The sequence below is a fragment of the Thermochaetoides thermophila genome (genome assembly GCF_000221225.1).
Source record: "Thermochaetoides thermophila DSM 1495 unplaced genomic scaffold scf7180000011823, whole genome shotgun sequence".
Classification (NCBI taxonomy): domain Eukaryota; kingdom Fungi; phylum Ascomycota; class Sordariomycetes; order Sordariales; family Chaetomiaceae; genus Thermochaetoides; species Thermochaetoides thermophila.
The window spans coordinates 407,595-433,863 of NW_006383039.1; the positions used below are offsets into that span (position 1 = coordinate 407,595).

Sequence of the window (26,269 nt, forward strand, 5' to 3'; positions counted from 1 at the left end):
TTCTAGCGACTTACAACTCCATCTCGGTAGTACGACGACCTGCAAGCTCCCATCATGTCGCTCTTCTCAGCCCAGCTGCATCCAGGCCGGGCGCTAGGCTTCCTCGTGCTCGGCGCCTCGCTCCACGACGTGTTGACCCGGCTTAAGGCCGAGCCACAGCGCTTCCCCAAGATGGAGCTGATGTACCCGCCCGATGACCCTATCCATGGCCAGATCGTTGTCGTCCTGCCCACAAACGGCATACGCCTGCGCTTCGATGGCCCCGAGCAGCGGCTGCGCCTGATCGAGGTGCTCAACTTCACAAAGAACCACATCTTCCTCAAGCCGGCCAACGACAAGGAGCGCGACCTGGTGCGCCCGTCCAGCACAACCTCCTATGACGGTGACGCATCGGCCGGTCCCACGTTCCGCCACATCTATCAGCGCTTCTTGGGGCCGACGTACGACGGCGAGTACCTGCCCGACTCCGAGACATACGTGCTGTCGTACCCGGGGGTGGCATTTAGTTTCCCCATGCGCCGGCAGGACTACTCGCCTACGAAGGACGTCGTGTCGCTTCTGTCTGCGAATGCTGTGCCGACGTCCATGGCTGTCTTTAGCGGCGACTCATGGGCGCACGCGCGCGAGACGATGTGGACGGAGGTCTTGCCTAGCGTCAAGGCTTTTGCGCCGATGGCCAAGGGCAAGGACTTGTGTCCTGACGAAGTGTCCCTCGTCAAGATTCATGGCGGCGGCAAGCTGCAACTGTTCCGCAAGTGGACCAACAACTCTTTCTGGATCACGCTCGGCGAGACGACGCCTCAACAACTGGTGGCAGAGCTGGGCCCTCCAGATGCGATCTACCGTAAGAACGACCAGCGCATGTATATCCACAAGCTGCGCGCGCACAGCAACACTACGAACAACCGCCCGAACCTAAACGACCTCAAGCGCGGGGACGACTTGACCGATACGGACCTGTCATCTCACCCGCCCTCTGACGAGTACGACGATTCCTCCTCCAACGACGGCTCCAACTCGGAAGCCATCGAGGACGACCCGGACGGCCCTTCCGAAGAGTGCTTCTACAATTACTTCTACCTCGGCTTCGACGTGCTCGTCTCGACGCCCACTCTCCCCTCGCCTCCCCCGCCGGGGCAGGAATCGCATACCCCCGACAGCAGCAGCAACCCTTCTTCTCCCGTTAAGTTAACATCTCCCGACCGCCTGGTCGCCACAAAAGTCATCCTCCACGGCAACGTCCCCGGCTCCTACCCCTTCAACCGGCATCGCCGCATCCGCTGGGAAATCAGCTACCTGCCCGGCCCGACCCCGGCCAACTCGGAGACGCCCTTCCCCCAGATCGAAGAGCGCTTGCGCGAGCGTTGGAAGTCGGCGTACCCTTCTGACGGGGAGCTGAAGCAGCAGCGGGGGATGGTGCTCAACCGAGGATGGGGGGATAGTCCGGGGAGTAGTTGTGAGTTTCTTGGAGGGTGGGAGGAGAGTGTAGGGGGCGTGAGGAATGGGGATGATGTCGGGGTGAATGGGGGGAGGTTGACGGGTATGATGACGACGACCTTGTTTGGGTTTCCCGGGTTGGTGTTTGAGGTTATGAGGGGTGGGTGGGTTAGTGCTGTTACGGTGTTTTAGCCTTAAGCTTGGATGTGTGATGGATGATAAAGATGCTGCTGCTGCTGCTGCTGCTGCTGATGATGATGATGATGATGGGATCAATTGGTTTTGATACGGCGTCTTATGGCTGGGTTTATTGAGCTGGGATTGTTGCAGATGGCATACATAGCAATGGAGTATCTTGGGGGGGGGGGCGGTGTCTGAGTATGGGCTTTGTTTGGTGTATGTAGTGCATTTATCTGTTGCTATATATATATATATGTCTGGGTTATGTTAGCAAATATGTATGCCTGTGTTCAAGGTATTTCTGTGTAGGTCAGAGCCTCCTTGCATATGAGTGACATGGAAATAGCAAACATGCACAATCTGGCGGGTGGTTGGCGAGGTTGTGTTGAGACTTTTGAGTGAAAGGAGAGGAGGACAAAGGAGACGCGGAAGCCTTGTCCTAAAGTTCCAACTGCCTATGATAGCAACCGACTACCCTCCGAGTTTCAATTTCATTTTTTTAAATATAATATCTAAAGCTCATTATCAAGTTTGTAGTGACTCTACTTCCAACAAAAAAGCATCTTTTTGTTAATAGTCAATTTGTTTTTTTTTTTTGTCGGAGCTCCTGAAAGATAAAAGAGTTTTCATCCTTTCATTCAAGAGGCTGTAATTTCGTTACATCTCCTCTCCGTATTTTACGCCCCAACACCCCGTCACATGAGCCCCACAGAGGGGCAAACACGTTGAATGCAACACGATGCTGCAGCCAATCGTCGGTGGGGTTCTTCATTTCTTGGCACAAGGTCCACCAGCTCCTTTCCCGCGAGCCGTGATGCAAGGGTCGCAGAAGGCGCGCTATCCAGCGACGACTTTCACATGAACCTGAACCCTGAACTTTTACTCCTCCAGGTCGGAGGTCAACTGACACTTAACAATTATCGTGAAAAGACCCATCCTAAGGCAACAACACCCTCGATTCCTCTCGATTCGACTCGACATCTCCGGAATTTTCACTCGATCCATACACTGCTGATTGATAGATTTTTTTTCTTTTGGAGGAAGGGAAATTATCTAGCCATGCGCATAGTTAGCTGTTTTTGAGCGCGACGACGTTACTTAGACGCCCTGACACCGACATCGACAGCGGCGTCGACGACATCGACGACAGAGAGTTGACATCGCCGTCGACAACGATTAGAGTCAAAAAGCGCGGCATGTGGGAAGTTGTATGGCATGCGGATGCCACCGCGCCGAATTATTTCAGCGGGAGAGTGCGGACGGCACGTTTGTTGACGCTTCTCCAGTCGTCGAGTCTTGACTCCCATCTCCTGTCGCTGTCGGGTTGTTCGTTCGATACTCTTCAATCGCAATGACGGACCATCGCAACGCCAGCTTCTCGACTTCCAGCCCCGTTGCAGCTGGACAGTCGTCTCGAGGATCAACACCCGTGTCATCGACCGGTGCTGAAGCTCCGACCCGCCATGGCGACAAACGTGGTTCGCTCACGGGCAGGACACACAAGCATCGGTCCAGCAGCGGCTTCTTGCTGGCCGATTCGCTACTAAACCGCCACAGACGGTCGAGACATCGCAGCTCGGAGCCAGATTCCCAACATCATCTTCATCGTCATCATCATTATCAGCAGCAGCAGCAGCAGCAACAGGAGCTCTCACAGTCGCAAGACGTGAACGCACAACCGGAGACCCCCACCAGACCATCATGGAGCAGCACCGCCAGCCCGCAAACTCCCTCCTCCACGACGGAGACCCAGCGTACTTCCTTCGCTACCGAGTCTACCGCCGTGTCGTCCCCCTCCCCCTCGCGATCAACCGTCTCCCAGCTGGATCTGGAGTCCGCCCAGATCGTCAACATGGCCCTGACGCTGAGCGAGTCGAGGAGGCTTGCTGCATCGAGAAGGACCGTCTCCCAGCCTGTCAGTAGCGGTGCCGCGCCACCGAGGCTGTCACCTCTACCGGATGCTGGGGCTCCGGGGTCAAGTTTAAGATATCACCTCCAGCAGCAGCGACGGGCTGTCGGACAGCCGCGGACGGGATCCCCTAAGCCAGATCGTTCCCCGAAGATGGTACCTACGGGGACGAACACCCTCACACCGATGCACTCTTCGTTCGAGCATACCACGCCACAGCCGTATCGGTATCATTTCTCGCAGTCGACACTGGCGCGCGCGCAAAAGGCGAGGGAGTACCTCGAGCTGATGGCCCAATACCGGCGGTTATTGGAGCTCGTGCCCCCGTTGGAGCCACCTCGGGAAAAGACGGCCAAGTCCCGGAATGCCAGTCCGCCTGGTACACCGAGAGATTCGGCTCCTGCATCGAGAGTGTCGAGCTCCGAGCTGGAGACCAAGCTTGGACGGCCGTACAATCCCCTGCAGTACATCCGGAACCGCAAGGTGCGCGCGCGAGAGAGGAAGGCGATTGACGGTGAAGCGCAGGGATTCAATGACGTGAAGAAGGTGTCGGACTGGATTGATGAGGTCGCCAAGTGGGTTGCCACGGGGCAACATCGCATACCCGGGAACCCTGCGCTGCCGCCGTTTCCCGGGGCGCAGCATGCTGCTCTGCAGGCGTCATCGTCGTCGTCGCCGGCGCTGTCCAGCGTGCGGAATCCGGCTGCTGCACGCCCGAAGCGGCCGCGCGTGGACTGGGTCATTGAGCCGGCGGATATGTTAGCAGATGTGTACTGGCTGGAGCAGGATGATAATAAGAAGTTGGTCGAGGACCGGCAATGGAGGAGGGTGTTTCCGCAGCGGTCGGATCTGGGCAAGCAGCTCGCACACGATGATCGGCTTGCTGCGACGCCGGGGTCGGCGAGGGACTCGTCGGATGCGCATACGCCGGGGGACAAGTCCACGCCGGATCTGCCTACCTCTTCGCATGAGCATGTCCTGACTGCGGCAAGGGATCGGGCGCAGCAGAAACTGCGCGCGCTTAAGGCTTCCCATCATCGTCAGGCGAGTGTTATTACTAATAGGGATTTGTTAAGGCTGCATCGGAGTTCCATGTCGGAGTCGTCGGATACGGATGGGACGGATCGGAGAAGATGGAGGGTGCGTCCGCCGGGAGGGAAATCCGTACTCGAGCTCAAGGTGGAGGAGATGTATGCCAAAGAGCTGAGGGATGCTGAGTCGCATCCGCTGTATGACCCCGAAACGAAACAGCTGAAGCAAAGTGAACCAATGACGCCCGAACAAGGTGGTCCAACAGCCTCTTCAATCCGGGCCCATCGCCGCGCAAGCTCGAGGATGGATTACTCCGACAGTCGCACCTCCGCATCCGTTATCGGTCTCGGCCTCAAGCCTCTGCCCCTCCCCCACGGCGGATCGAGCCCCCAGCCCGGGGCACGCGCAAGCCTGGAAGTGCCCTCCCGCGTAGGGAGGTTCTCTATGGAGGAGGAATCCTCGCAGCCTACGACACCCGAGCTCCGTCCCGCAAGAGAGATTGGGTTGATCCCGCCTATTGGAATGGACTTGTCGCCACTTTCGCCTAGCAGGCCTAGTTCGCCACCACGTGTCAGCGGGAGTAGTAGTAACCCGCTAACGAAGGTGCGGAGTATTTTTCATGATCGGAGTAAGGAGCGGCATGCTGCTTCTGCTACTGCTTCTGCCTCTGCCTCTGCCTCTGCCTCTGCCTCTGCTGCTGCTGCTGCTGCTGCTGCTGCTGTGGAGACACAGACACAGGAGAGGTTGCAGGTTGGGGCTGGGGAGGATGGTTTGAATCCGGCTGTGCTGTCTGATGCAGCGACGGCGTCGCCCGAGACCGGCCCGAGTAACGTTCCTTCGCCTCAAAGGGGGTTGTCTAGGAGTCCGGGGGAAAGGGCTACCGCTTCTGGGGGTGCGGAGGGGGCGAAGTTGGGTCATCGGCCGAGTAAGAGTGTTAGCAGTGGGAAGTTGCGCGGGGAAGATGGCTCGTTGAGTTTCAGGTCGCTGTTCCGCGGGCCGAGGATTGATAGTGTCTTGAAGAGTGGCGTGTCCAAGGTCAGTGATTTGTTTTGGAGGGGAGGGAGAGACGGCGTGGAAGATAGGTTGTCTGGGTCGTCGGATGAGGGTGAGGGGGATGAGGATGCGACCGCGAGGGTGAGAAAGGCGAAGAAGGAGGAGAAGACGCCGCCAAGGGATAAGGAGAAGGGGCTTGAGGCGTCACCACATTCGATTCCGGGGTTGACGGTCTCGTCGGCGGAGCAGGGCAACCAACAGCAGACTATCATGCTGCAGCATCCTCCTGCCCAACCCCTCAGTCGGAGGTCGTCCCGTTTCGAGATGCTCAAGCCCCCCAGGATCGACATCCAGTCCGCATCCGCGTCATCATCATCCCCAATCCCCCAGCTAGTCGTCCCCGAGAGCGTCGCTTCCGACGCAGAATCAACCACTGCCGCACAAGACAGAGCCCGTCTCGCCGGCTCACGCCTCGACGCCGTCGTGACCGGCCTCGCGCCAACAACATCACGCCCCTCTCATCACGCCTGGCCCGTCCCAGGGGGCGGTATGGCCCCCGTCCCCATCCTATCCCGCCGGGACGTGGCCCGTGTGCGCGCCATGCTCCTCAGCACAGGCATCCACGCCAGGGAATTATCTCGTCGAGCACATACCTCTCCTCTGCTACCTCCGGCCGATATTATCCCTTTCTTCTTCTTCTTCTTCTCTTTTCTTCTTCGAACCAACAACAAATGACAGTCTACACCCGCGTAACTATTCACCCTGCGCTTGCGACGTCGTTGACGGGCCAGATCCAGTCTACAACCTCCCACCTCCACGCCCAAACCTCTTCCTTAACAACATCGACGATCCCTGCCTTGTTAGAAAGGGTCGACACCCTCCGTCACACGACCACCCGCCTCCTCGAATCCCAAGTCCATTCCGCCGCGGACATGGCAGACGAAGCGGCGCGGGACTTGGTCGGGCGTGAACGGATGAAGGTGAAGAAGGCGATGGACGAGATCGAGCTGATGCTGCGCAGGAAGAGGCGACGGTTTAGGTGGCTTAGGAGGGCTGGGTGGGTGGCTGTGGAGTGGGCTTTGGTGGGGTGTATGTGGTGGGTTTGGAGTGTGGTGGTGTTGGTGAGGATATTGGTCGGGATGGTTAGAGGGGTTGGGAGGGGGGTTAGGTGGTTGCTGTGGTTGTAAATGAAATAGGGTATTATTGAGCTAGGTTCTTTTAAGGTGTGTTTTTTTTTTTGGATCCCGGTAGGAAAGGGGAGTTTGGAAGATTGGTGTAAATTGAGATTCGGAGAAGAGCTGCGTCAAGGTTGTTGTCCTGGAGATACCCCGAGCCTCTTTTTTTTTCTTCTTCATTCTTGTTATTAGTTATGATTTATATACATAGTGGTCCAGGGTTGAGGCCCTTTTTTTTTTTCTTTTTGGGAAGGGGGGAGGGGGTATTGGACTGTCTACAATGACAACCTTTACATGGGTTTCCTTTGTCATCATATCTATCTATCCTCATGGTTTCCAATTATGGTGAGATGGGAGAGGCTGACCAAGAGCTAAAAAGATGAACAAAGACGGGATTAGGGATGTTCTTCTGTCCAACCGTTCAGCTACCAGTTGCCAAATTCAACCTAACAATCTACGACCTGATGGATGATGTCCATAACGGGCCTCAACCGAACTACTAGTATGCCAGGGAAAATAAGACAAAAATTGAAAATTTCAGTATTCCCTCAAGTCTATAATAGATGATGCATGCCAGAAAAGTAAGTAGGCAGGGAGGGAGGAAGGTAGGTCGGTAGAGGTAATAAAAAAAATAAAAATAAAAAAAAAACAAAGGTGAACCCAGGGCAACTTTCCCCTGCTTACTACAAGAGTTTTTAAAACTCCCTGCCTAGATAATCTAACCAAATATTGACCCAACACAAGACTAATACGTAAGTAACCCGAACAAGACCACAAGACAAAAAGACCCAAGACAAAATGCCCAAAGTCCTGACCACTGTAGAGACGCAAGCCCGAAAGAGTGTGGCTGTCTGTTGTACAGCTGCTGCCTACTCAATCCTTTTCTTCCCTTCCTCAGCATTGACATAGCGCGCGGTGCTCAATCCCCTCTCGTGTCTTGCCACCAAGGGACCCAGGATACGATCCTTCCGCACTCGCCGGATCGTTTCATGATACCCTTCTGTTGCCCAGGGACGGGGATTAAGTTTTGGCCAGTTGACCTATCTGCTGTTAGCAGCCATCCCAGCAGGCTTATGAACTGGGGAGAGGGGGAAAAAAAACCGAAAAAAAAGAGGGTAGGATGGAGAGAGGAAGGGAGGAAGGGAGAAGGGATAAAGAAGGGAAAAAAAAAAAAAAGGGGGGGGGGCCGGGGGGGGAGGGAAAGGAGGAAACTTACATATAACATTCCATTACTCATCACAAACCAGAACCCCCAAACCGCCACCAGCGCCCAGAAAATTGTCGCCAACCTAAGCGGCCAAATAGCTTTGTCCGACACCCTGGGGGTATACAGCGCCACCATGACAAAGAACGCCCCAAACGCAGCAATGTACGGTACAGCCTGGATCCAGACCGGCCTGCGATCCGCAAAGACATCGTACCCACCGATGCCACCGCCGCCCATGACACTAATCGACGGCGTGCCCGCTGCCACGGGGACGTATTCGCCAAGGAAGAGATCGAACGCGTCTTGGCGGGGGCCGTCGGTGAAGTTATTCTTGCAGTAGCGTGTCAACGCGACGCGCAAGTCTTGCAGCGCGCCGGCCTTGGTGCGCTTGCCCGTGCGCGTAAGATCTGTCTTCATCGCGCCGGTGCCGGAGTAGGCTTTGCTCACGACGTCGGCGTTGTCGGCCCAGATGTTGCGGAATAAATTCTCAAAGGCTGGATCGGCGTCCGCGAAGCGGGCTCCGCGCGGGAGCAGGCCTAGGTCGGACAGCATACGGTCCAGGGTCCAGCGCGCCAGGAGGGATTGGACCACGTTCGTGCGGTCGAGGCAGTCCATGCAGTTAGTGCGGACGACGGATGTTTGGAGGGAGCGGATCTCCAGACGGGGGAGGCCAGGGGCTGCGGAGAGTTGGCGTGAGCCGGGCATGTCGACGGCGCGGAAATATTGTTGGGCGAGGAGGGCGTCGCGCATGCGGTCAATTAGGAGCTGGGCGCGGTGCATTTGGAGACCCTTGGTTTCGGCGTGGAAGTCGAAGTAGATGTAGTGCAGGCGATTGGCGATGGAGGAGCGGGAGTTGCCTGCGGTCTCGATGGTGCGGAACTTCTCATCCGTGTGCTGATCGGCCTGGATGTGCTCGACGCCGGTATTGTTGGTGAGCATTTGCACCATCTTTTCGTAGGCGTGCTTCACGGGCATCTCGCGGCCCTTTTGATTGACCAGGTTCACGAGGTAGTTGTCGCCATAGAGACGGACCTGCTCCTCGAAGTGGGCGCGCGCAGCCGGGTAGGCAGCCTCGATCGCGCGGATTTGCAGCTTGGGCGTGTACTTGAGTGTGTTGATTTCCGCCCAGAAGGCCGGCACACTGCCGCGGGTCTGGACATACGACAGGATCTGCATCTCCTTGTGCTCGCCAGCCTTGCTGGTCCCGGCGCCGCTAGCATAGCCGCTGGCGTTGTTGTCGTTCAACACCAGGATCTGCTCCGTCTCATTGTAGTTTGCCGCGTGGCCTTCCTCGTCCAGACCCCGGGTAAAGTAGCGGGTGCCAGCACGGTAGCGCGAGCGACGGGTAATCAGGGCCAGCGTCAGGGGCGTGCCGGAGAAGGTGGTCGGATGGATCTCGAGCATGCCGAAGATCACGGGGAGGATATAAGGGTCGATACCGGGTTGAGGGGCGGGGAAACCGCGGGCACCCTGGTTGCGGAAGTTGATCAAGTCGGACTGGAGGAAGCGGTTCCAGAAGAAGCGGTCGTCGGCGCGCTTCCAGAGGGGCACAGCAGCGTCCTGCTGGGCTTGCCGCTGGAAGCTGTTGGTGAGGTCGAGCGTGTACGAGAAGTACATGGGCCCGTCCCGGATGAATCCGCGCAGCAGGGCCAGGAAACGGTCCTCGTCGGGGTCGCTGATCTGTCGCTCGCGAAGGGGAAGAAGCTCTGTGGCGACAACCTTGTAGACGGTGTGGCCACAGAGCTTGCCGACGGGCTTCGCTTTCGTGATGAGGACGACATACTTGTCTGCGAGAGAGTCATGGTTAGCCCCGAGGAAGAGAGAGAAAGGGGCAAGAGTCGGGAGTCAGGGGCAGCCTACCTAAGCGCAGACGGATTACGCCCAAGATGCCGGCGATGCTGGTGACGCGCGACACGCGCTTCCCTGCGAGCAGAGAGGCATCGCTGAGTCTGATGTCGCCGGTAGGACGGTCGATCAGCAGGGCCGGAGCATTGGGGCTCGAGGGCGACGAGAAGATGTACGAGTCGGAGGCGTGCTGGACGTTGACGTCGCGGAAGGGGAGCGCCATGATAGCGACTAGCGAGCGAACGGAAGGGAGGAAGAGTCTGGTATTAAATTACGTAGCTTTTCAGAAAGGGCATTGAGCTGAAGAAAGAGAGAAAAGAGGGAGTGGCCAGGCTCCCACACTGGATGGGAGTCGGGAGTTGCGTTCAGGGAGGTTGTGCTGAGGGCTCGAGAATGAGGTTGACGATGTTCCCCGTTGGAGAGATGACGCTGTCTGTCAAATCTCAGCGAAATCACGAATCGGACACTTCCCCAGTAACACAGGGTTACGAAACTCGAAACTTACGAAACAAAACGAAACATAACCCTGGGAAACAGGGGTTTTGACCCTTACGCCCCGGGGAGCGAAACACCTAGTGGGGCAATGGCCAGCCCCACCCCACCCCTTTCCGACTCGAGCCAAGCCCTGCCGGCTGGCAGAGAGAGAGAGAGGAGGGAGAGAACACAAGAGAGAGAACAACAAACTTCTGAATATTGGCACCTGCTCGGCACTGCCATCACGTGGCGATTCAATGGATGTGTGCACGGGCCAAAAACTCACTTATCGCGGGCGGGCGGGCGGGCGGCACAGGGCACCTGATGAATGCACAACAGCCTGGTGCCGCCGCTGGCCGGCCAGTGGCAGTGGTGGCCAGGAGGGCCAAGGCTGCCTATGCCCACAGCAGCACCGTTCACTGTCCACTGTCCTGGCCACTGTCCGCTGTTTCGCTGATGAATGGGCTCTCTTCTCTGCCCGCTGACTGGCAGCAAGGCCGCGAGTGCGTGCGTCAACAAACTCCTTGTTCCGTCCCTCGCCCGTCAATCACCAATTCACACACCGCAGGTAGCGGACGGTTTTATCGCCTAGTCTCTGGTCCCGTGCCTTCCTCTGACCTTGATTGATTAATCGATTGATTGATTGATTGCCTTCCGCCAGCCTGCTTGTCATTTGGTATTTTTGTGCTTTGTGCCTGCGACCGACCCTCAGCTGCACATTTGCATTTGCATTCATCATTTCATCAACTCAGCGAACCGCACCGACCCATCCTGGCCCGGGCTTCTTTGTTTCCCCGCGACTGATTGCGACGACACATCCCTGATTCCTCGGGTTCCCCATAAGAGGAACATCCTACCTGCTCACGACTCACTCGCCTCTAGGCAACCGTTTTTTAGACCAGCCTCGGGCTCATTTCTTGATTGATTTTTTTTTTTTGGGCCGCGCCGCTAGCGCATTATCTACTGGCCGACGGCACTCCGCAAGCGCTCATCTCCTCTGCGCGGAATTCTACTTTGTCTATCGACAGACAGACACAACCACCACACACATCGCCAAATATGGCTACTCGGGGACCGCCCGGCGCCCGTGGGAACACCCGCTTTGCCCAGTTCAAGCTGGTATTGCTGGGCGAGTCGGCCGTGGGGAAGAGCTCGATCGTATTGCGTTTTGTGAAGGTTAGGATAGGATGGCCGAATTTATCAATCAATCTTAAAGAGAAGGGGGGGGGGGAATGATTGCTGACGCCATGCAGGACCAGTTTGACTCGTACCGGGAATCAACGATCGGCGCGGCCTTCCTCACACAGACCATCTCTCTGGACGAGAACACAACAGTCAAGTTCGAAATTTGGGATACGGCCGGCCAGGAACGCTACAAGTCGCTGGCGCCCATGTACTACCGGAATGCCAACTGCGCTGTTGTCGTCTACGACATTACTCAGGCTGTAAGACCTCCTTCCCCCTTTCTCCTATCTTATCACTGAGAGTACGATATCAGCGCTGACACATCCTCCCAGGCTTCCCTCGACAAGGCGAAATCCTGGGTCAAGGAGCTGCAGCGGCAGGCAAACGAGAACATCATCATCGCGCTGGCGGGCAACAAGCTGGACCTGGTGGCCGACAACCCGGACAAGCGAGCAGTGCAGACGGCCGACGCCGAGGCCTACGCGCGCGAGGCCGGCCTGCTCTTCTTCGAGACGTCGGCCAAGACGGCCGAGAACGTCCAGGAGCTCTTCACCGCCATCGCTCGCAAGCTGCCGCTTGATCAGGTCGGCCCGCGCGGCCATGCCCGTCCCGGCCAGCGGCCCGGCGTCAGTCTAGCACCGGAGAGCGCGAATACCCAGGTTGGCGGGCCTTGCGCTTGCTGAGGAGTTGTCAGGGGAAAGGAAAGGGGATGTGTGTTTGGGGAAGGCTGCTTTGCACTCTACGTTTCTTTGGCTTCCTCAGCATGGTTCAACTGGCAGGGCAGCACTGTTTTGTAGGGTATTGAAGCTGGATGGAGGAGGAGGAGGAGGAGGAGGAGAAGGAGGAGGATGATGATGATGATGGCAGATGGACTGACTGCATTGCACGACGGGGAGACGGCCGGATGCATGGTATGATGCCTTTTAATATTTCGTATCTCTGATTGATGGGTTTGTGTCAGCGTGTGAGGGATCGAGGGCGATCCAAGCATGCGCTGTATAATACGAGCTGTGACTGCGAACTGCGACGACGATACGGATAGAGAGAGAGCAACATGCTGGAGATAATCCTAATGGGGCTCGCTGGTGACGGTATTTTGAACATATGGGTTCTTTTTTTTTTAAAACCTTTTTTCTCTTCTTTTTTTTTCTTCTCTTCCTTTTTTCTTCTTTTATTTTTTCTGTTAAGCCAGCGGACTTGAGATATGATCGCCTCCTCTCCCTAATCATGATAGCCAGAGCCATCGATAATGTTTTCCGTGTAACAATGCGTAACGATCTGTGTAGGTATTCAATACAGAAAGACGATCATGTAAGTTACGCAGCTGGCAAGCTCCACGCCAAGGGGGGGGGGGGGTCCCGCCAGGCCTCGCGCGGACCCGGAACTTTGCCGAGCTCTTTTTCGCTTCCGGGCTCCTCGTTGCTCTCTTGGTCGAGTCGGTCCTCGACAACCCACATCCGCCCCCCCAACTGCGCCCTTGCCGGCCCCTCCCCTATCCCTCATGTTGCGGACATCGCTGCCATCCGTGAGGGCGCTGGGCAGCAGGCCTGCCGCAGTCACTGCCGCTGCCGGCCGCCAATGGCAGCTTGCCGCCGCGAGGCGTGCCCAGCTCAATGTCGCCCAGGTACGAACATCCCCGACGCTGACGCTGACATGCCCTTCGTGACATGACCTCATCAGTAGCTCGTCTCGGGAGCCATCATTGTATCATTGTCTGTGAGAGCTAACTCGACCCTCCAGCGCTTCTACACCGACGACGCAAAGCCCGCCTCGCCTGAGACGACTACTAGTACCACTACCACAGCCCCTCCTCCTCCCCCTCCCCCCCCGCCCCAGACGACGCCTCTTCCCCCGCCACCCAAGAAGAAGGCCGGCTTCTTCCGCCGTTTGCGTAACTACATCCTGACGCTGACCTTCCTGAGTGCTCTTGCCTTTGGCGGCGGCGTATGGTACTCGCGTGTCAACGACAACTTTCACGACTTCTTCACCACCTACGTGCCGTACGGCGAGCAGGCCGTGCTATACCTGGAGGAGCTCGACCTCAAGAAGCGCTTCCCCAACATTGCCGACCGCGTGGGATCGTCTAGGAGGTCCGATCTTGGTGACAGTGTCAAGGTTGCTCCCCATAGTGGCGCCTCGTGGCGCGTGGCCGACGGCAGCGAGATCTCAGCCCGCCAGTCCAGCTCGATTCAGGCTGTTGAGTCCGCGAAGAAGGAAGCTAAGGTCACCAGGGCGAAGCCTGCTGTAATTGAGGAGGCTAAGAAGAAGGAGGAGGAGAAGGAGGAGCAGACGCCTAAGGAAGCTGCTGCCTCGGTTGTTCAGGAGAAGAAGACCGTGCCTAAGCCCGAGCCCCCCAAGTCTGAGCCCTCGTCCCCAGCTGCTGCTATTGTTCCCGCTGCTGCTCTTGTCGAGGAGAAGAAGGAGGAGGAGGAGGTAAAGAAAAAGAAATGGAAGGCTCCCGAAGTCGACGAGCCGTCTCGCTGGCCCCCTGCGTCCCCGATTGATCCTATCACCGTTCCCGATGCCGCTGAGCCGGTTGTCCAGGAGCTCGTCCGCATGCTGAACGACATCATCACCGTCATCAACCACGACGGTGCCAACGAGAAGTACGGCGCGACGATCGGCAAGGCCAAGGAGAAGATCGCCAAAGTCGGCCAGAAGATCCGCGACATGAAGGCCGCCGCCGAGCAGGAGGCCGCGCAGCAGGTCAAGCAGAAGATCGACGAGTTCGACAAGACCGCCAACGAGCTTGTCTCGCGCCTCGAGTCGGTCATCGTCGCGCAGGAACAGGCCTTCCGGCGCGAGTTCGAGGAGGAGATGGCGCGCGTCAAGGCCTCCTACGATGCCAAGGTCCAGCTCATCCAGCAGCGCGAGCGCCAGCTCGCCGAGCAGCGCCTGCAGAACCAGCTTCTCGAGCAGGCCGTCGAGCTGCAGCGCCACTTTGCTCGCGAGGTCCAGGAGCAGGTCGAGCGCGAGCGTGACGGCCGCTTGGGTCGTCTCCAGGAGCTCTCCGCCGCCGTCGCCGACCTCGAGCGTCTGACTGCCGACTGGAACAGCGTCATCGATACCAACCTGCGCACGCAGCAGCTGCATGTGGCTGTCGAGGCTGTTCGCGCTTCCCTCGATGACGCACGTCACCCGCGCCCCTTCATCCGCGAGCTGGTTGCGCTGAAGGAGATTGCCGCCGGCGACCCCGTCGTCGACGCTGCAATCGCCAGCATCCCGCCCTCGGCCTACCAGCGCGGTATTTCCACTCGTGCTGAGCTCATCGACCGCTTCAGGCGTGTCGCGAACGAGGTGCGCAAGGCCAGCTTGCTGCCGGAAGACGCGGGCCTGGCTAGCCATGCCTCGAGCTACGTCCTGAGCAAGGTTCTCTTCAAAAAGCCGGTACCGGCGACGACGACGACGACGGCCGGTGCAGTGGGAGATGATGTGGAGAGTATTCTTGCCAGAACGCAGGCTTTCCTAGAGGAGGGCGACCTCGATAATGCGGCGCGCGAGATGAATGCGCTGACGGGGTGGAGCAAGACATTGAGTCGGGATTGGCTGGCGGAGGTGAGGAAGGTATTGGAGGTTAGGCAGGCTTTGGAGGTGAGTTTTTTTTTTTTTTTTTTTTTTTTATCTACCGGAAGATGCTGACACCTTACAGGTTATACAAGCGGAGGCGAGGCTGCAGAGCCTGAGGCTGGAGCAGCAGTAGACAGCAGACAATACGGACAAAGGGGACTAGCTTATACAGTCTCTCTATTTTTCCTTTTGTTAAAAGAAAGAATTGTACATTGCCTGTTATCTACGTAGATTCGTGCCCTGTCTTATGGAAGAAAAAAAAATAAAAGAGAGAAGAGAGCGCGGATGGGAGGGACGGACAGAAAGAACGGTGAGGGCCGTGTGTGTAAGGTAGTCAATAGACATGTTTGGCAAATTGGTTTCAAGAGTATGTGCAAAGTGCTTTGCTTACGCATTATTTTACCCTAGGGGTAGAGGGTGTTAGGATGTTTTGAGATTCGCAGTGGTTGAGTGAAACCCCTTTGATGGTCCCACATCAAAGCTGGGAGCTTTATATCCTTGTCTTTTTTTTTTTTTTTCATTTTGTCAAGCTTCAGGATCTGTATCAGCTCTTTGGAACTCACTATTGAGCTTTCTGACTTTGGTCAAAACAAGCCTTCATTCATTCAGTCAGTTTCCATCATTTCACCCTGCTGCACATCTGGTTAAGCGGCGGCCTCTTGTAACCCTTATTATATCGGGAGCCTTTTTCTCCTTCAGCGATGAAGTGAAATCACGCAAGTTTTCTCTCCTCGGATATTATTATGCCACCTCTCCCCATCTGCTCACTCACCGGGGATCGAATCGCTACAACTCGAATATTTTCAATCCAACCGACCTTCAAACTCTTACTTCAGCTCCCCCGTCTCATTGCCATCACAACTCGCTTTCTGCGTCCTTTCTCTCAATATCCCTGCAAAATGCCCTCCATCTCACCCCCCACAATAGACCCCTACACCCTAGCCCTCCATCGCCTCTCCCTCCTCCAGTCCAACCAATCCGTCGTCTCGCGCTTCTCCCAACTCCCTTCCCAGTCAAGTCCCAACAACACCCAAGATGGGAAAAAGACCCAGACAACTAAAGAAGACCTCAATGCCCTCTCCCACCCCGAAACCCTCTTCTGGCTTGCCCGCTCAGGGTACACGCCCTCTTCCCTCGCCCGTGTTCACAACTTGAAGTGTGTGCATGTCGCGGGGACGAAGGGAAAGGGAACTGTGAGTACCATGGTGGGCGCTATACTGGGAGAGTACGCATCCCAGTTGGGTGCGGGGGAACGGTCAAGGGTCGGGCTGTATACCTCGCCGCATGTGGTGGATGTGAGGGAGAGGATCGCTTTTTTCTGCGAAGGGGAAGGGGACATCATCCCCAAGGAAGAGTTTGGGGCGGTTGTCAATGAGATATGGGAGAGGCTTACGCAGGCTGCAAGGGAGGAGGTGGAGGAGCTGAAGCAGGGAAAGGAACTCACCCCAGAGGAGGAAGAGGAGATCCAAGGACCGACGACAAAGCCATTCTTCTTTAAGTTCCTCACCCTATGCGCGTTCCACGCATTCGTCCATCCTTCTGTCGCCGCAGCGGTGATAGAGACCGGCATTGGCGGGGAATATGACGCGACAAACATCCTCCCGCCGGAGTGCATCACCGCGTCGGTGGTGACACAGCTGGGGATCGATCACGTCTCCATGCTGGGGGCCACGTTGCCTGAGATTGCGTGGCACAAGGCGGGGATTTTCAAGAAGGGGGTCAAGGCTTTCGCGAGGAAGCTGACGGGTGAAGAAGGGGAGAAGGTCATGGAGGTATTGAGGGGAAGGGCAAGGGAGAAGGGGGCCCAGCTGGTGGAGGTTGAGGATAGCTTTATCGAGGGCTGGTCTGGCTTGCCGGGGACGACGGAGGGCTCTGAGGGGAAAAGAAGTAACCCGTTCTTGAAGCAAAACGTGGCTTTGGCCGTGCATGCGGCGAGGGAGCACCTGCTCCGGAGCGGTATTACTCTTCCAGAGAGGTTCGCTTCGCCGGACTGGACGATGGCAAGCTTACCGGAGGAGTTTATCCGTGGTCTACAAAAGGCGATCCGTGCACCTGTTCTACGCGGGAGATTTGAGACGTATACGGATAGTCAGGGGAAGACGTGGTTCCTGGATGGAGCACACACGACGGATAGTTTGGCGGGAGTGGGGAGGTGGTTTGCGTCAGAGATCGGAGAAGGGTATGAGGACGAGGTTAGGGTGCTGGTGTTTAACCAGCAGGATCGGGATGTTGGGGGCTTGTTGAGGGCGGTGTATGAGGGAGCGAAAGAAGGCTACCAGGGAAAGAGCAGGGTGTTTACGCATGCTGTGTTCACAAGGAACGAAGAAGAACAGAGTGGTAAGGAAGGGGAGAGGGACTTGAGCGTGCAGAAGAAGGCTGAGGAGACGATGAAGGCACTGGACGAGGGGACTATAACGGAGGTATTTGATGCTGTCAAGCCGGCAGTTGAGTACATCAAGGATTTGGCCAAGCAGGGACGGGCGTGCAAAGTGCTGGTGACGGGCAGCTTTCACCTTGTTGGACCAGTATTGAGGACAATTAATCAGTCATAAGTCGCGTCCAGTAGAAATTCTGTCTATCTAATCTGATAGGTAATTTGGGCAAAAAAACAAAAAAAAACAAAAAACAAAAAAAAAAAAGAACAAATCGATTCCTCCCAAACTCCCGAACGAACAAAATTGGATGCCGCGAAGCAGACCTGTATGGGTTGAATACATGGCAAACATCACACGGCGGTTGATGAAAACCGGCCGGAATAATGATAACACGCACAAACCATCTTACAAAGCGTCGGCGCGCTCGAGGATACCCAGAGCACCGCCGACTAGATGCAAGCTGCCGGTAATCAGAGCCTGCCACTGCGGGCCGCCAGCACTCTCAGCTAGTTCGCGAGCCTTATTGATAGCCTCTTCGATACTGGGGATGAGCATGACATTGGCTGAGGGGTCCAAACTAGACCACTTCTCAGCAAACAGCTTTTGCTGCGTCATCTTCTGGATGTCTTCAGGATTGTACTGGTGGTTGACAAAATCTGGCGTCATCGTCAGCACCTATCAGACGTGTTTTAGTGTAGCGTAAACCAGGAAGGCTGAGGCGTACCCCGCTTATACCCCGTCGCCGCATACGTGACGTTCGTGCAGAAAATAACATGCTCGAACCCCTTCCCCGTGGGATCGGCCTTCTTGATGGTATTGCACAACCCCTCCAGGAACCCGACCGCTTCGCTACGGCCCTGCTGATTGAATATCAGCACCTTGGGTCCGCCGTCAGGTCGTGCAGCACACTCCCCTGCAAACCACCGGGCTGCCATCTTCAGGCTGTCGACCGTATGCGCACCGTCCACATGCCAAATCACCCGGTCCTCGGACTTGACTTCGCACCGGCCGCGCCAGACGACCTGTTCCAGGCCTTCGATGAATTCTTGGGGTAACCTCTCAGGATTCCGCTCGAAGGATGGATTAAGGCGCTTCAGCGCCGCCTCAGCCAGCGCGATGGCCAGGCTGGCATTCTTCTTCTGGAAGAGGGCGTCCGGCCGGATGTTGACGCCTTCTAGACGAGGATCGACGCCCAGCACAGTCAGGTCCACACCCTTCTCGACAGCGCGATCGCGCAGCACCTTGTCAGCTTCTGGGACCTGCTCGATGGTAAACGCTGGGCTGCCGCGCTTCATGATGCCGGCCTTATGCCACGCGATCTTATCGACCGTGTCGCCCAGGACAAAGACATGGTCGATGCCCAGGGTCGTGATGCCCGTCGCGACAGGGCGCTCAACCACGTTGGTGGCATCATACTCGCCACCAATACCCGTCTCGTAGACGCATGCTTCGACATCTTCTGACAGAAAGACGTGGAAGCTCATGAGCGTCAGGTACCGCGCGTAGATGGGCTTGGAGCCCGGGGCGACCATATCTGATGCGACGGAGGAATTCGCCTCGAGCCGGTCCCAGACCTCGAAGAAGTACTTCGCGAAGAGCTCCTCAGACAGAGGCGTAGAGTTGATACGGATGCGCTCGCGCACAGCGATCAGATGGGGGGATGTAAACAGGCCGATCTTCTTGGGGCCCTTTCCAGAGCGCTGGTAGCGGGAGAGGATGCTGTCGACAAAGGCGCAGGTGCTGCCCTTGCCCTTGGTACCGGCGACGTGGACGATGTTGAGGCGATCGAGGTCCTTCGGGGAGTAGCCGATGCGGGCAAGGTAGCCGCGCATCTCGCGGACGGAGGCGGCATCAGGACGTATGCCGGCCTTGCGGCGGGCCTCGATCACGGCGTAGGGGGTTTGCAGCGTGTTGAGGGCGTCGATGGCGTCCTGGGGGCAGTCAGCGGCGGGGGACGGGACGGCAGAGATAATCAATGGATGATGATGATGATGCAAGGACCGGCCTGGGCCTGGCCTACATTGTATGTGCGGGACGCCATTGCCATTGTGTGGGAGATGAGTCGAGACGACGTGAAGGATGGAAAATTAGCTCTTGATCGAGAGATAAGGGTCCGGGTCGTGGCAACGGCGGGATGCTGCAGGGCATGAGGCATGACGCATTCAAAAGACGTGCAGAGTCAGAGATAGCAAAAGGCTCATCATCATGGTCGATAACATCATCAGAACAGGCCCGATGCGTGCGATATGCACATAGCGATGCGACGATACGAGACCCAAAAAATTTCTGCGAGTCACTGGGTCACGTCACTGCGTCACTACATGCAATGTAACTGGAGATGCTGCTGCGGCGGATGGGATGAAACGGAGTCAAAATTTCCAAATAATTTGACGAGGCAGCAGCAGCAGCAGCGAAGCTTCCAGCTCTGTCGCAAGCTCTGCAAGCTTCCAACAGGCGGCTTTCGTCGGTGCAGATGACGCCGAACTCGGTGGCCGACGGGTCCTGCTCGATGTGGTTCGTGCACGATACCCCGCGGTACTACCCCGCCATTTTGCGGGCCCACCAGAAAAGTTTAGGAGGGGCTCAGGAGGAGCTTCCCCTTCAAAAGTTGCTCTTTGCTGACACCTCGACAAGGCAAGATGGCCGAGCGGTCCAAGGCGCCAGGTTCAGGTCCACCTGAATTGGCTCTGCTGAGCATTCCTGGTCTCCGCAAGGGGGCGTGAGTTCGAATCTCACTCTTGTCATGTTTTTATGCCGGGTCATATTTTCAAATTTTTGCTCGGGTTGACCGCCGGTGATAACGTTAACTTTTACGGTTGTTGGAATCTGATCAGAGTCTTTTATTTTTTTTTTCCCCCGTTGTTTTGACCATGGCCTTGTAATCTGTAATTGATGATGACAAACACTTCAAACACTTCAACTGTAAGGTGAATATCGGCATGCCTATCAAGACAAAAAGGCAACAATTGACGCCCCAGGCTGACAGCCAACAACCGCAATCTGCCGCAACTCTCCCCCTTCCCCCCCTTGTCGCTTCGAGATGGTAGAGTCCCATTACCATCTGCAGCGCTGCAATGCGACGTCCCCACGCGCTGGGTCGCTGGCATCTAGGCCGCTAGGCCTGTCGTCGCATCACGCGCCAGCCGAGAAATAGCGCCCGCTGCAATCCATCCCGCATCTCTCTCTGATCTGTTGGGAGAAACAAGTGCCGGGTGGCAGATTGAGTGTCTCGTTTACCAGGTCACCACCCCTCAATCAGCCCACAATGCCCTCATGACACCGGGCCATCCGCTCTCTCGGTTTGTCTCTGCTTGAGCCCTGCAGACAGAGACGCAGCAGCCGCAGTAGCAACAGCAACAGGACGCCAGCATGACGATCTATTAATGCGCCCAGCTCCATACCAATTTCATCCAGTTTGCCCGTTTCACCGACGCCAGCACTCATGCTTTTATCCATGGGATAAATAGAGAAAAAAAAGTTACAGGGCCTCACCTGACGTCCTGCCCAACGCGATCCAGCGATGTAGCGCCCATCGAACCCCCCTAGATGCGGATACCAACGGTCACATACCCCAGAATTGATTGGGCCGGTTAAATTCACTGGATAAAATGACTCCCCATGCGGCCCTGCCCCGTAGCGCAACCAGTTCGTGGGGACGCGGCCGGCCGACTGCCAGCGACTTCGCGACTCCAACGACAGCGACAAGCTTCTCGGGACCTGGGTAAGTGTGGATGCCCGACCACAGCAACCAGGCCCTGACAAGCAAATCCATGGCGTAATCGGCCCCAGGCGACGCGCCGCAGTGGAGATCCGTGGTGGGGGGAGATTGCGGGCGATGCGGGATTCTTTTGCTTCCCTTGAGATATGTTGCTAGCCTGGGACACTGTAGACTGCGACGGATGCTATCAAATGGGGCGCTTGTACATGTACCTGTCTCCTCTTTTTTTTTTTTCCTCTTGTCTCTTTTTCTCCTCTTCCACACTCTGCGGCTGGCTCCCCGCTTGGCTGACATGGCCGAAATGGATGGAGGTGGCCCCCTTTTTACCCTTCCCCAGGGACCCAGATGGACCACAGGCCTGGCCACAGGACCATCCATGGATGGAAAAGTCACGGTGACAGGTGCCAGTAAATGAATTTGTGCCTGAGCTCGTGTCTACGCACGGGGTGATCGGGAAGCGTGAGGGGAGCTCCCCTTCACCCTTTCACCCCCGGGCATGTCCAGACTTTTTTTCTACCCTTTACCCCTCTGGATATCTCCGAACAGCGGTGCTGCCCGCTGGCCGTTGCTCCGTGCTGTGTGACTGCCTGTCAACCTGTACCGGTATAAAAGGGGCCATCCTTCTCGTACCTTCTGCCCCTCTTCCAGCTCTGCCAGATTCCAAAGCTCTCTCCTCTTCTTCTCCAACCTCTGCTCCTTGACTGAGCCTCTGCGAGGTCGTCATCCATCACATATATAGAACCTTTCCTCAACCCAATAGCCAATCAGACACAATGGCGGCCGGCAAGTCTGTAAGTTTCGCTCTCCATGCCTTGACACTCTCATATTTTTTTTTTTTCCCTCCCCCCTCCCCCAGAACTCTTTCTCTAATATCCGTCTTGCAGAACCTCTCCTTCGTCCTGAAGAAGCCCAACGAGGTCTCCTTCGAGGAGCGCCCCGTTCCCAAGCTCCAATCCCCCCACGATGTCCTCGTCGCCGTCAACTACACGGGCATCTGCGGCAGCGACGTGCACTACTGGGTTCACGGCGCGATCGGCCACTTCGTGGTCAAGGACCCAATGGTGCTGGGCCACGAATCGGCCGGCACGGTCGTAGAGGTCGGCAGCGCCGTGACCTCGCTCAAGCCGGGCGACCGCGTCGCCCTGGAGCCGGGTTACCCCTGCCGCCGCTGCAACAACTGCCTCTCGGGCAAGTATAACCTCTGCCCGGACATGGTCTTTGCCGCCACCCCGCCCTATGACGGCACCCTCACCGGCTTCTGGACCGCCCCTGCCGACTTCTGCTACAAGCTGCCGGACAATGTTTCCCTGCAGGAGGGCGCGCTGATCGAGCCTCTGGCCGTGGCCGTGCACATCGTGCGCCAGGCGCGCGTCTCGCCCGGCCAGTCCGTCGTCGTCATGGGCGCCGGCCCCGTCGGTCTGCTGTGCGCGGCCGTCGCCCGCGCCTTTGGCGCCAGCAAGGTCGTCTCGGTCGATATCGTGCAGAGCAAGCTCGACTTTGCCAAGAAGTTTGCCGCTACCCACACGTACATGTCGCAGCGCGTATCGGCCGAGGAGAACGCGAAGAACCTGCTTAAGGCCGCCGACCTGCCCGGCGGCGCGGACGTCGTCATCGACGCCTCCGGCGCCGAGCCCTCGATCCAGACCTCGCTTCACGTCGTGCGCATGGGCGGCACCTACGTCCAGGGCGGCATGGGCAAGGCTGATATCACCTTCCCCATCATGGCGCTGTGCCTGAAGGAGGTGACGGCTCGCGGTTCCTTCCGCTATGGCAGCGGTGACTACAAGCTGGCGATCGAGCTTGTCGGATCGGGCAAGGTCGACGTTAAGCAGCTGATCAATGGCGTTGTGCCCTTTGAGAAGGCCGAGGATGCCTTCAAGAAGGTACGCGAGGGCCAGGTCATCAAGATCCTGATTGCTGGCCCGAACGAGAAGGTCGAGAACGGTGGGCTGGATACCACTGTGGATGAGAAGAAGCTGAAGGAGGCGAAGGTTAACGGGTCGACTGGGTGCTGCTGAGCTTAGGAGCGTCTTTGTTTGTCTGTCTGAAGCTTTATAAGTCGTGACCTTTTTTTTTTTTTTTTTTTTTACTATCTTAGTGTTTCTTCGGAGGTAGGCAGGGTTGCAATGGCGTTACGGGTGCATGGTTGGGTTTCATTTTCGATTGTCGTCATGAGATTTGTAGACGGAAATCTAATGCGTACCGCAATCGTATGATCACAGTATATCCGAAGTTATGGGTGTGAAGCGAACAGAATATCGAGCTTAAAAGGAAACCTCTATGTAACACTTTACCTTCCCCCTGGGTCTACGACACACCCCCTCCTACTCCATGTCGTCAGTCTCACACACACACACACACACACAAACAAACAAACAAAACAAACAAACAAACACTCCCCGATCCCCGATCCATCGTTTGTTTACATCCCCAAATACCTGGCCCCAACCTTCGTCCCCTCCTTGGCCCCCTTAACACCAATCCTCACCACCTCCCCAGGCACGATATCAACCAGATTATCCTCAAACCACACCCCCTCATCCTCGCTCTCGAGCGCAACACCCTTAACCGGCACCTCCGCACTAACCTCAACCGCATCCAGCCCTTTTGTCAGCGAAGCAACCAGCTCCCGAGGCCGCTGCAGGTGCACGTACTTCAACGGCTCGGGCCAGTTGACATACCTTGCCAGCTGTTTCCCATCCGCCTTGGACACCAAGTAAGCGGCCACAACCGTCTTTCCCTCCTCGTTAACACCCTTCTTCCGGACGGGGACCTCCATCGCGGCGATCTCGGTCGACTGGTTCGCCGGGAGGGTGAGGTCCTCAGCCACAACAGCTGAGTAGGTCTCATCTCCAGTAACGACATCCCACGCTTTGAGAACGCAATCCACCTTCAACTCTTCAAGCGTCAAGTTCGACCCCCACACCTCGATCTCTGTCCTCACATCCACCCTCACCCTGGTATATCGATCCTCGGGATGCTTATGCACTCTCCTCGTCATACCCACGCTCACGGGTGCCATCTCCCTCTTAATAGTATACCACGCCATCTTCGGCCGGAGGTAATAATCCACCACCGACCAGCTGGTCACCGGCCAGCAGTCGTTAAGCTGCCAAACCAGCGCGCCGGCACAGTATTCCCTCCCGGGACCCTTCCACTCCCTCTTCCACAGCCTGTACGCCGAAGCAAGGCACTCGGCCTGCATCAGCTGCGTGGCATAGACAAACCCTTCCAACGGATCCGGTCCGTACCGCAAGTTCTCCACCAGATACAATGCAATCCTGCGCTCGTGGCCCTCGGCTTTGTTATGGAAATCGACCGTCTCGCTCTGGGGGTAGCGATCCGGATCGTCTTTGCCCTTGGGCAGGTAGGCGTCGATGGTGCGGACGGAGGGGAAGGCTTGCATGCCGAACTCGGAGACAAATCGACCAGCCAATTTGTCGAAGTTCTGCCACTTTTCTTGCGTGCCGTGCCAGACGTTCCATTGGTGGATGTCGCCGACGGTCGGGTCGTGGGTGTCGCGGCCGGCACCCCAGGGCGAGCCGGGGTGGTAATAGACGTTGGGGATTAGCGCGGCGCAGACGTCGGGGAGGAGTTTTTCGTAGATGTAGCGCGCGGGGAAGTCCGTCTTGAGCCAGTTCTCGGGGTCCTTGTCTTCGTAGTTGTAGGTGAGGTTGACGCTCTCCGCGAACTGGTAATCCTCGTTGTTCCCCGCCCAGATGACGATGGACGGGTGGTGTCTGAGCCGCTTAACGTTGGCCTCGGCTTCCAGGCGAATCGACTCGAGCAGCTCCGGCCAGGCAGGGTAGTTCCCGCAGCCGAACATGAAATCCTGCCAGATGAGCAGACCCAGTTCATCCGCGGCATCGTAGAATGCCTGTTCCTCGTAGATACCACCGCCCCAGACTCGGATCATGACCTGATTGCCCTCAGCCGCCAGGCGTAGCCAGTCGTAGTAGCGTTGGCGAGAGATGCGCGGGATGAAGTTGTCGGCCGGGATCCAGTCGCTGCCGCCGCAGAAGATGGGGATGTTGTTGATTTCGAAGAAGAAACTTGTGCCGGGCTGGCCTTGGACCGGGCGCTGAATGAGTTCGGCCCGGCGAAGTCCTATGCGTTTGGACACCGTGTCGATGGGAGTTGTGGAATCATCGGGGGAGAGGAGGGTCGTTGTCACGGTATAAAGCGGCTGCTCGCCGTAGCGATGGGGATACCAGAGGGCAGGAGAGTTGAGATTGAAGGTCGTCGAAGCGGAACCACCTTCGGCAGTAACGGTGTTGTTCGCGACTTGTTGGCCGTCGAGGGAGATTGCCACGCGTACAGGGCCAGTGTTGGAGCCCTCGATGGAAGCAGTCACCTTGATGGTAGCTGAGCTAAGAGACTTGTCCACTTCGCTCTCGATGTTGACGTCGGAAAGACGGGCATGGTAGATTTCGAGATGGACGGGGCGCCAGGGGCCGCAGGTAAGGAGGGTCGGACCCCAGTCCCAGCCCTGGGAGATTGTCAACAAATATACATCTTCGGTCAGGGGAAAGGTCAGAAACCAAGGATCAAGGACATACCCAGTGATACTGTGCTTTTCTTACAGCCAACCTCGAGTTATCGCCATTCCAGCACCCCCACTTATGCTCAGGATATCTCTCAACCAGCTTCCAACCCCTCAAGTACGCACTGTCAAACGTAATGACCAGCTCATTCTCCCCCTCCTGCCTCAGCGTCTCCGTCACATCGACCCTATAGGGCAGGAACATATTATTCGACTCCAGAACCGTGGTCCCATTGAGCATGACCGTAGCAAATGTATCCAGCCCGTCAAATGCCAACACGGCCTTCGCGCCCTCAGGGACCTTTTGGCCCGCAAACGTGGTCCGGTAGGCCCAACGTTCCTCGCCGATCCATTGAACTACAAGCTCATTTTTGCCAATGAAGGGATCGGGGATCAGACCGTGGTGTAAGAGGTCGAGGTGGACATTGGTCGGGAACTGGGACACAGGGAGATATTGCGATTTGGGGTCGTCGGCCTGGCGGAAGGACCAGTTCTTGTCGATGGGGATGCGGACGAGGGGAACCATCGTGGCTCAGGAGAAGCAATCTTTGTGCTTAGGAGACCGTCAGGCTAGGCTTTTCTTGGGGGATTGCCCCGTTGGGGGGGGGAGGGAGAGGAGGAAGAGAGAG

General features: G+C 56.9%; 9 protein-coding genes and 1 non-coding gene across 10 annotated transcripts; 7 read left to right on the forward strand and 3 right to left on the reverse strand.

Annotated features, from left to right (window-relative positions):
* Positions 1–54: 54 nt before the first annotated feature.
* Positions 55–1,629, forward strand: CTHT_0073780 (uncharacterized protein; the record flags this gene model as incomplete). Its single annotated transcript, XM_006697570.1, has 1 exon — positions 55–1,629. One exon carries the CDS (start codon positions 55–57, stop codon positions 1,627–1,629), a length of 1,575 nt encoding a protein of 524 aa, XP_006697633.1.
* Positions 1,630–2,968: 1,339 nt separating this feature from the next.
* CTHT_0073790 (uncharacterized protein) lies at positions 2,969–6,286 on the forward strand (the record flags this gene model as incomplete). The annotated part of the gene is made up of 1 exon (XM_006697571.1): positions 2,969–6,286. The coding sequence occupies one exon, from the start codon at positions 2,969–2,971 to the stop codon at positions 6,284–6,286; it is 3,318 nt and encodes a 1,105-aa protein (XP_006697634.1).
* Positions 6,287–7,595: 1,309 nt separating this feature from the next.
* On the reverse strand, positions 7,596–10,001 carry CTHT_0073800 (putative recessive suppressor of secretory protein; the record flags this gene model as incomplete). The annotated part of the gene is made up of 3 exons (XM_006697572.1): positions 7,596–7,766; positions 7,943–9,720; positions 9,794–10,001. The coding sequence occupies 3 exons, from the start codon at positions 9,999–10,001 to the stop codon at positions 7,596–7,598; spliced, it is 2,157 nt and encodes a 718-aa protein (XP_006697635.1).
* A 1,310-nt stretch (positions 10,002–11,311) lies between these two features.
* CTHT_0073810 (uncharacterized protein) lies at positions 11,312–12,120 on the forward strand (the record flags this gene model as incomplete). Its single annotated transcript, XM_006697573.1, has 3 exons — positions 11,312–11,428; positions 11,506–11,697; positions 11,770–12,120. The coding sequence occupies 3 exons, from the start codon at positions 11,312–11,314 to the stop codon at positions 12,118–12,120; spliced, it is 660 nt and encodes a 219-aa protein (XP_006697636.1).
* Positions 12,121–12,938: 818 nt separating this feature from the next.
* CTHT_0073820 (uncharacterized protein) lies at positions 12,939–15,137 on the forward strand (the record flags this gene model as incomplete). Its single annotated transcript, XM_006697574.1, has 3 exons — positions 12,939–13,061; positions 13,121–15,028; positions 15,087–15,137. The coding sequence occupies 3 exons, from the start codon at positions 12,939–12,941 to the stop codon at positions 15,135–15,137; spliced, it is 2,082 nt and encodes a 693-aa protein (XP_006697637.1).
* Positions 15,138–15,903: 766 nt separating this feature from the next.
* On the forward strand, positions 15,904–17,556 carry CTHT_0073830 (putative folylpolyglutamate protein; the record flags this gene model as incomplete). Its single annotated transcript, XM_006697575.1, has 1 exon — positions 15,904–17,556. The coding sequence occupies one exon, from the start codon at positions 15,904–15,906 to the stop codon at positions 17,554–17,556; it is 1,653 nt and encodes a 550-aa protein (XP_006697638.1).
* A 228-nt stretch (positions 17,557–17,784) lies between these two features.
* CTHT_0073840 (putative folylpolyglutamate protein) lies at positions 17,785–19,426 on the reverse strand (the record flags this gene model as incomplete). Its single annotated transcript, XM_006697576.1, has 3 exons — positions 17,785–18,035; positions 18,104–19,310; positions 19,400–19,426. The coding sequence occupies 3 exons, from the start codon at positions 19,424–19,426 to the stop codon at positions 17,785–17,787; spliced, it is 1,485 nt and encodes a 494-aa protein (XP_006697639.1).
* Positions 19,427–20,012: 586 nt separating this feature from the next.
* Positions 20,013–20,123, forward strand: CTHT_0073850. The gene is made up of 2 exons: positions 20,013–20,050; positions 20,078–20,123. It is a non-coding gene; the product is annotated as a tRNA-Leu (tRNA).
* A 1,747-nt stretch (positions 20,124–21,870) lies between these two features.
* CTHT_0073860 (dehydrogenase-like protein) lies at positions 21,871–23,115 on the forward strand (the record flags this gene model as incomplete). Its single annotated transcript, XM_006697577.1, has 2 exons — positions 21,871–21,888; positions 21,982–23,115. 2 exons carry the CDS (start codon positions 21,871–21,873, stop codon positions 23,113–23,115), a joined length of 1,152 nt encoding a protein of 383 aa, XP_006697640.1.
* Positions 23,116–23,519: 404 nt separating this feature from the next.
* CTHT_0073870 (beta-mannosidase-like protein) lies at positions 23,520–26,166 on the reverse strand (the record flags this gene model as incomplete). The annotated part of the gene is made up of 2 exons (XM_006697578.1): positions 23,520–25,586; positions 25,657–26,166. 2 exons carry the CDS (start codon positions 26,164–26,166, stop codon positions 23,520–23,522), a joined length of 2,577 nt encoding a protein of 858 aa, XP_006697641.1.
* Between the last annotated feature and the right edge of the window lie 103 nt (positions 26,167–26,269).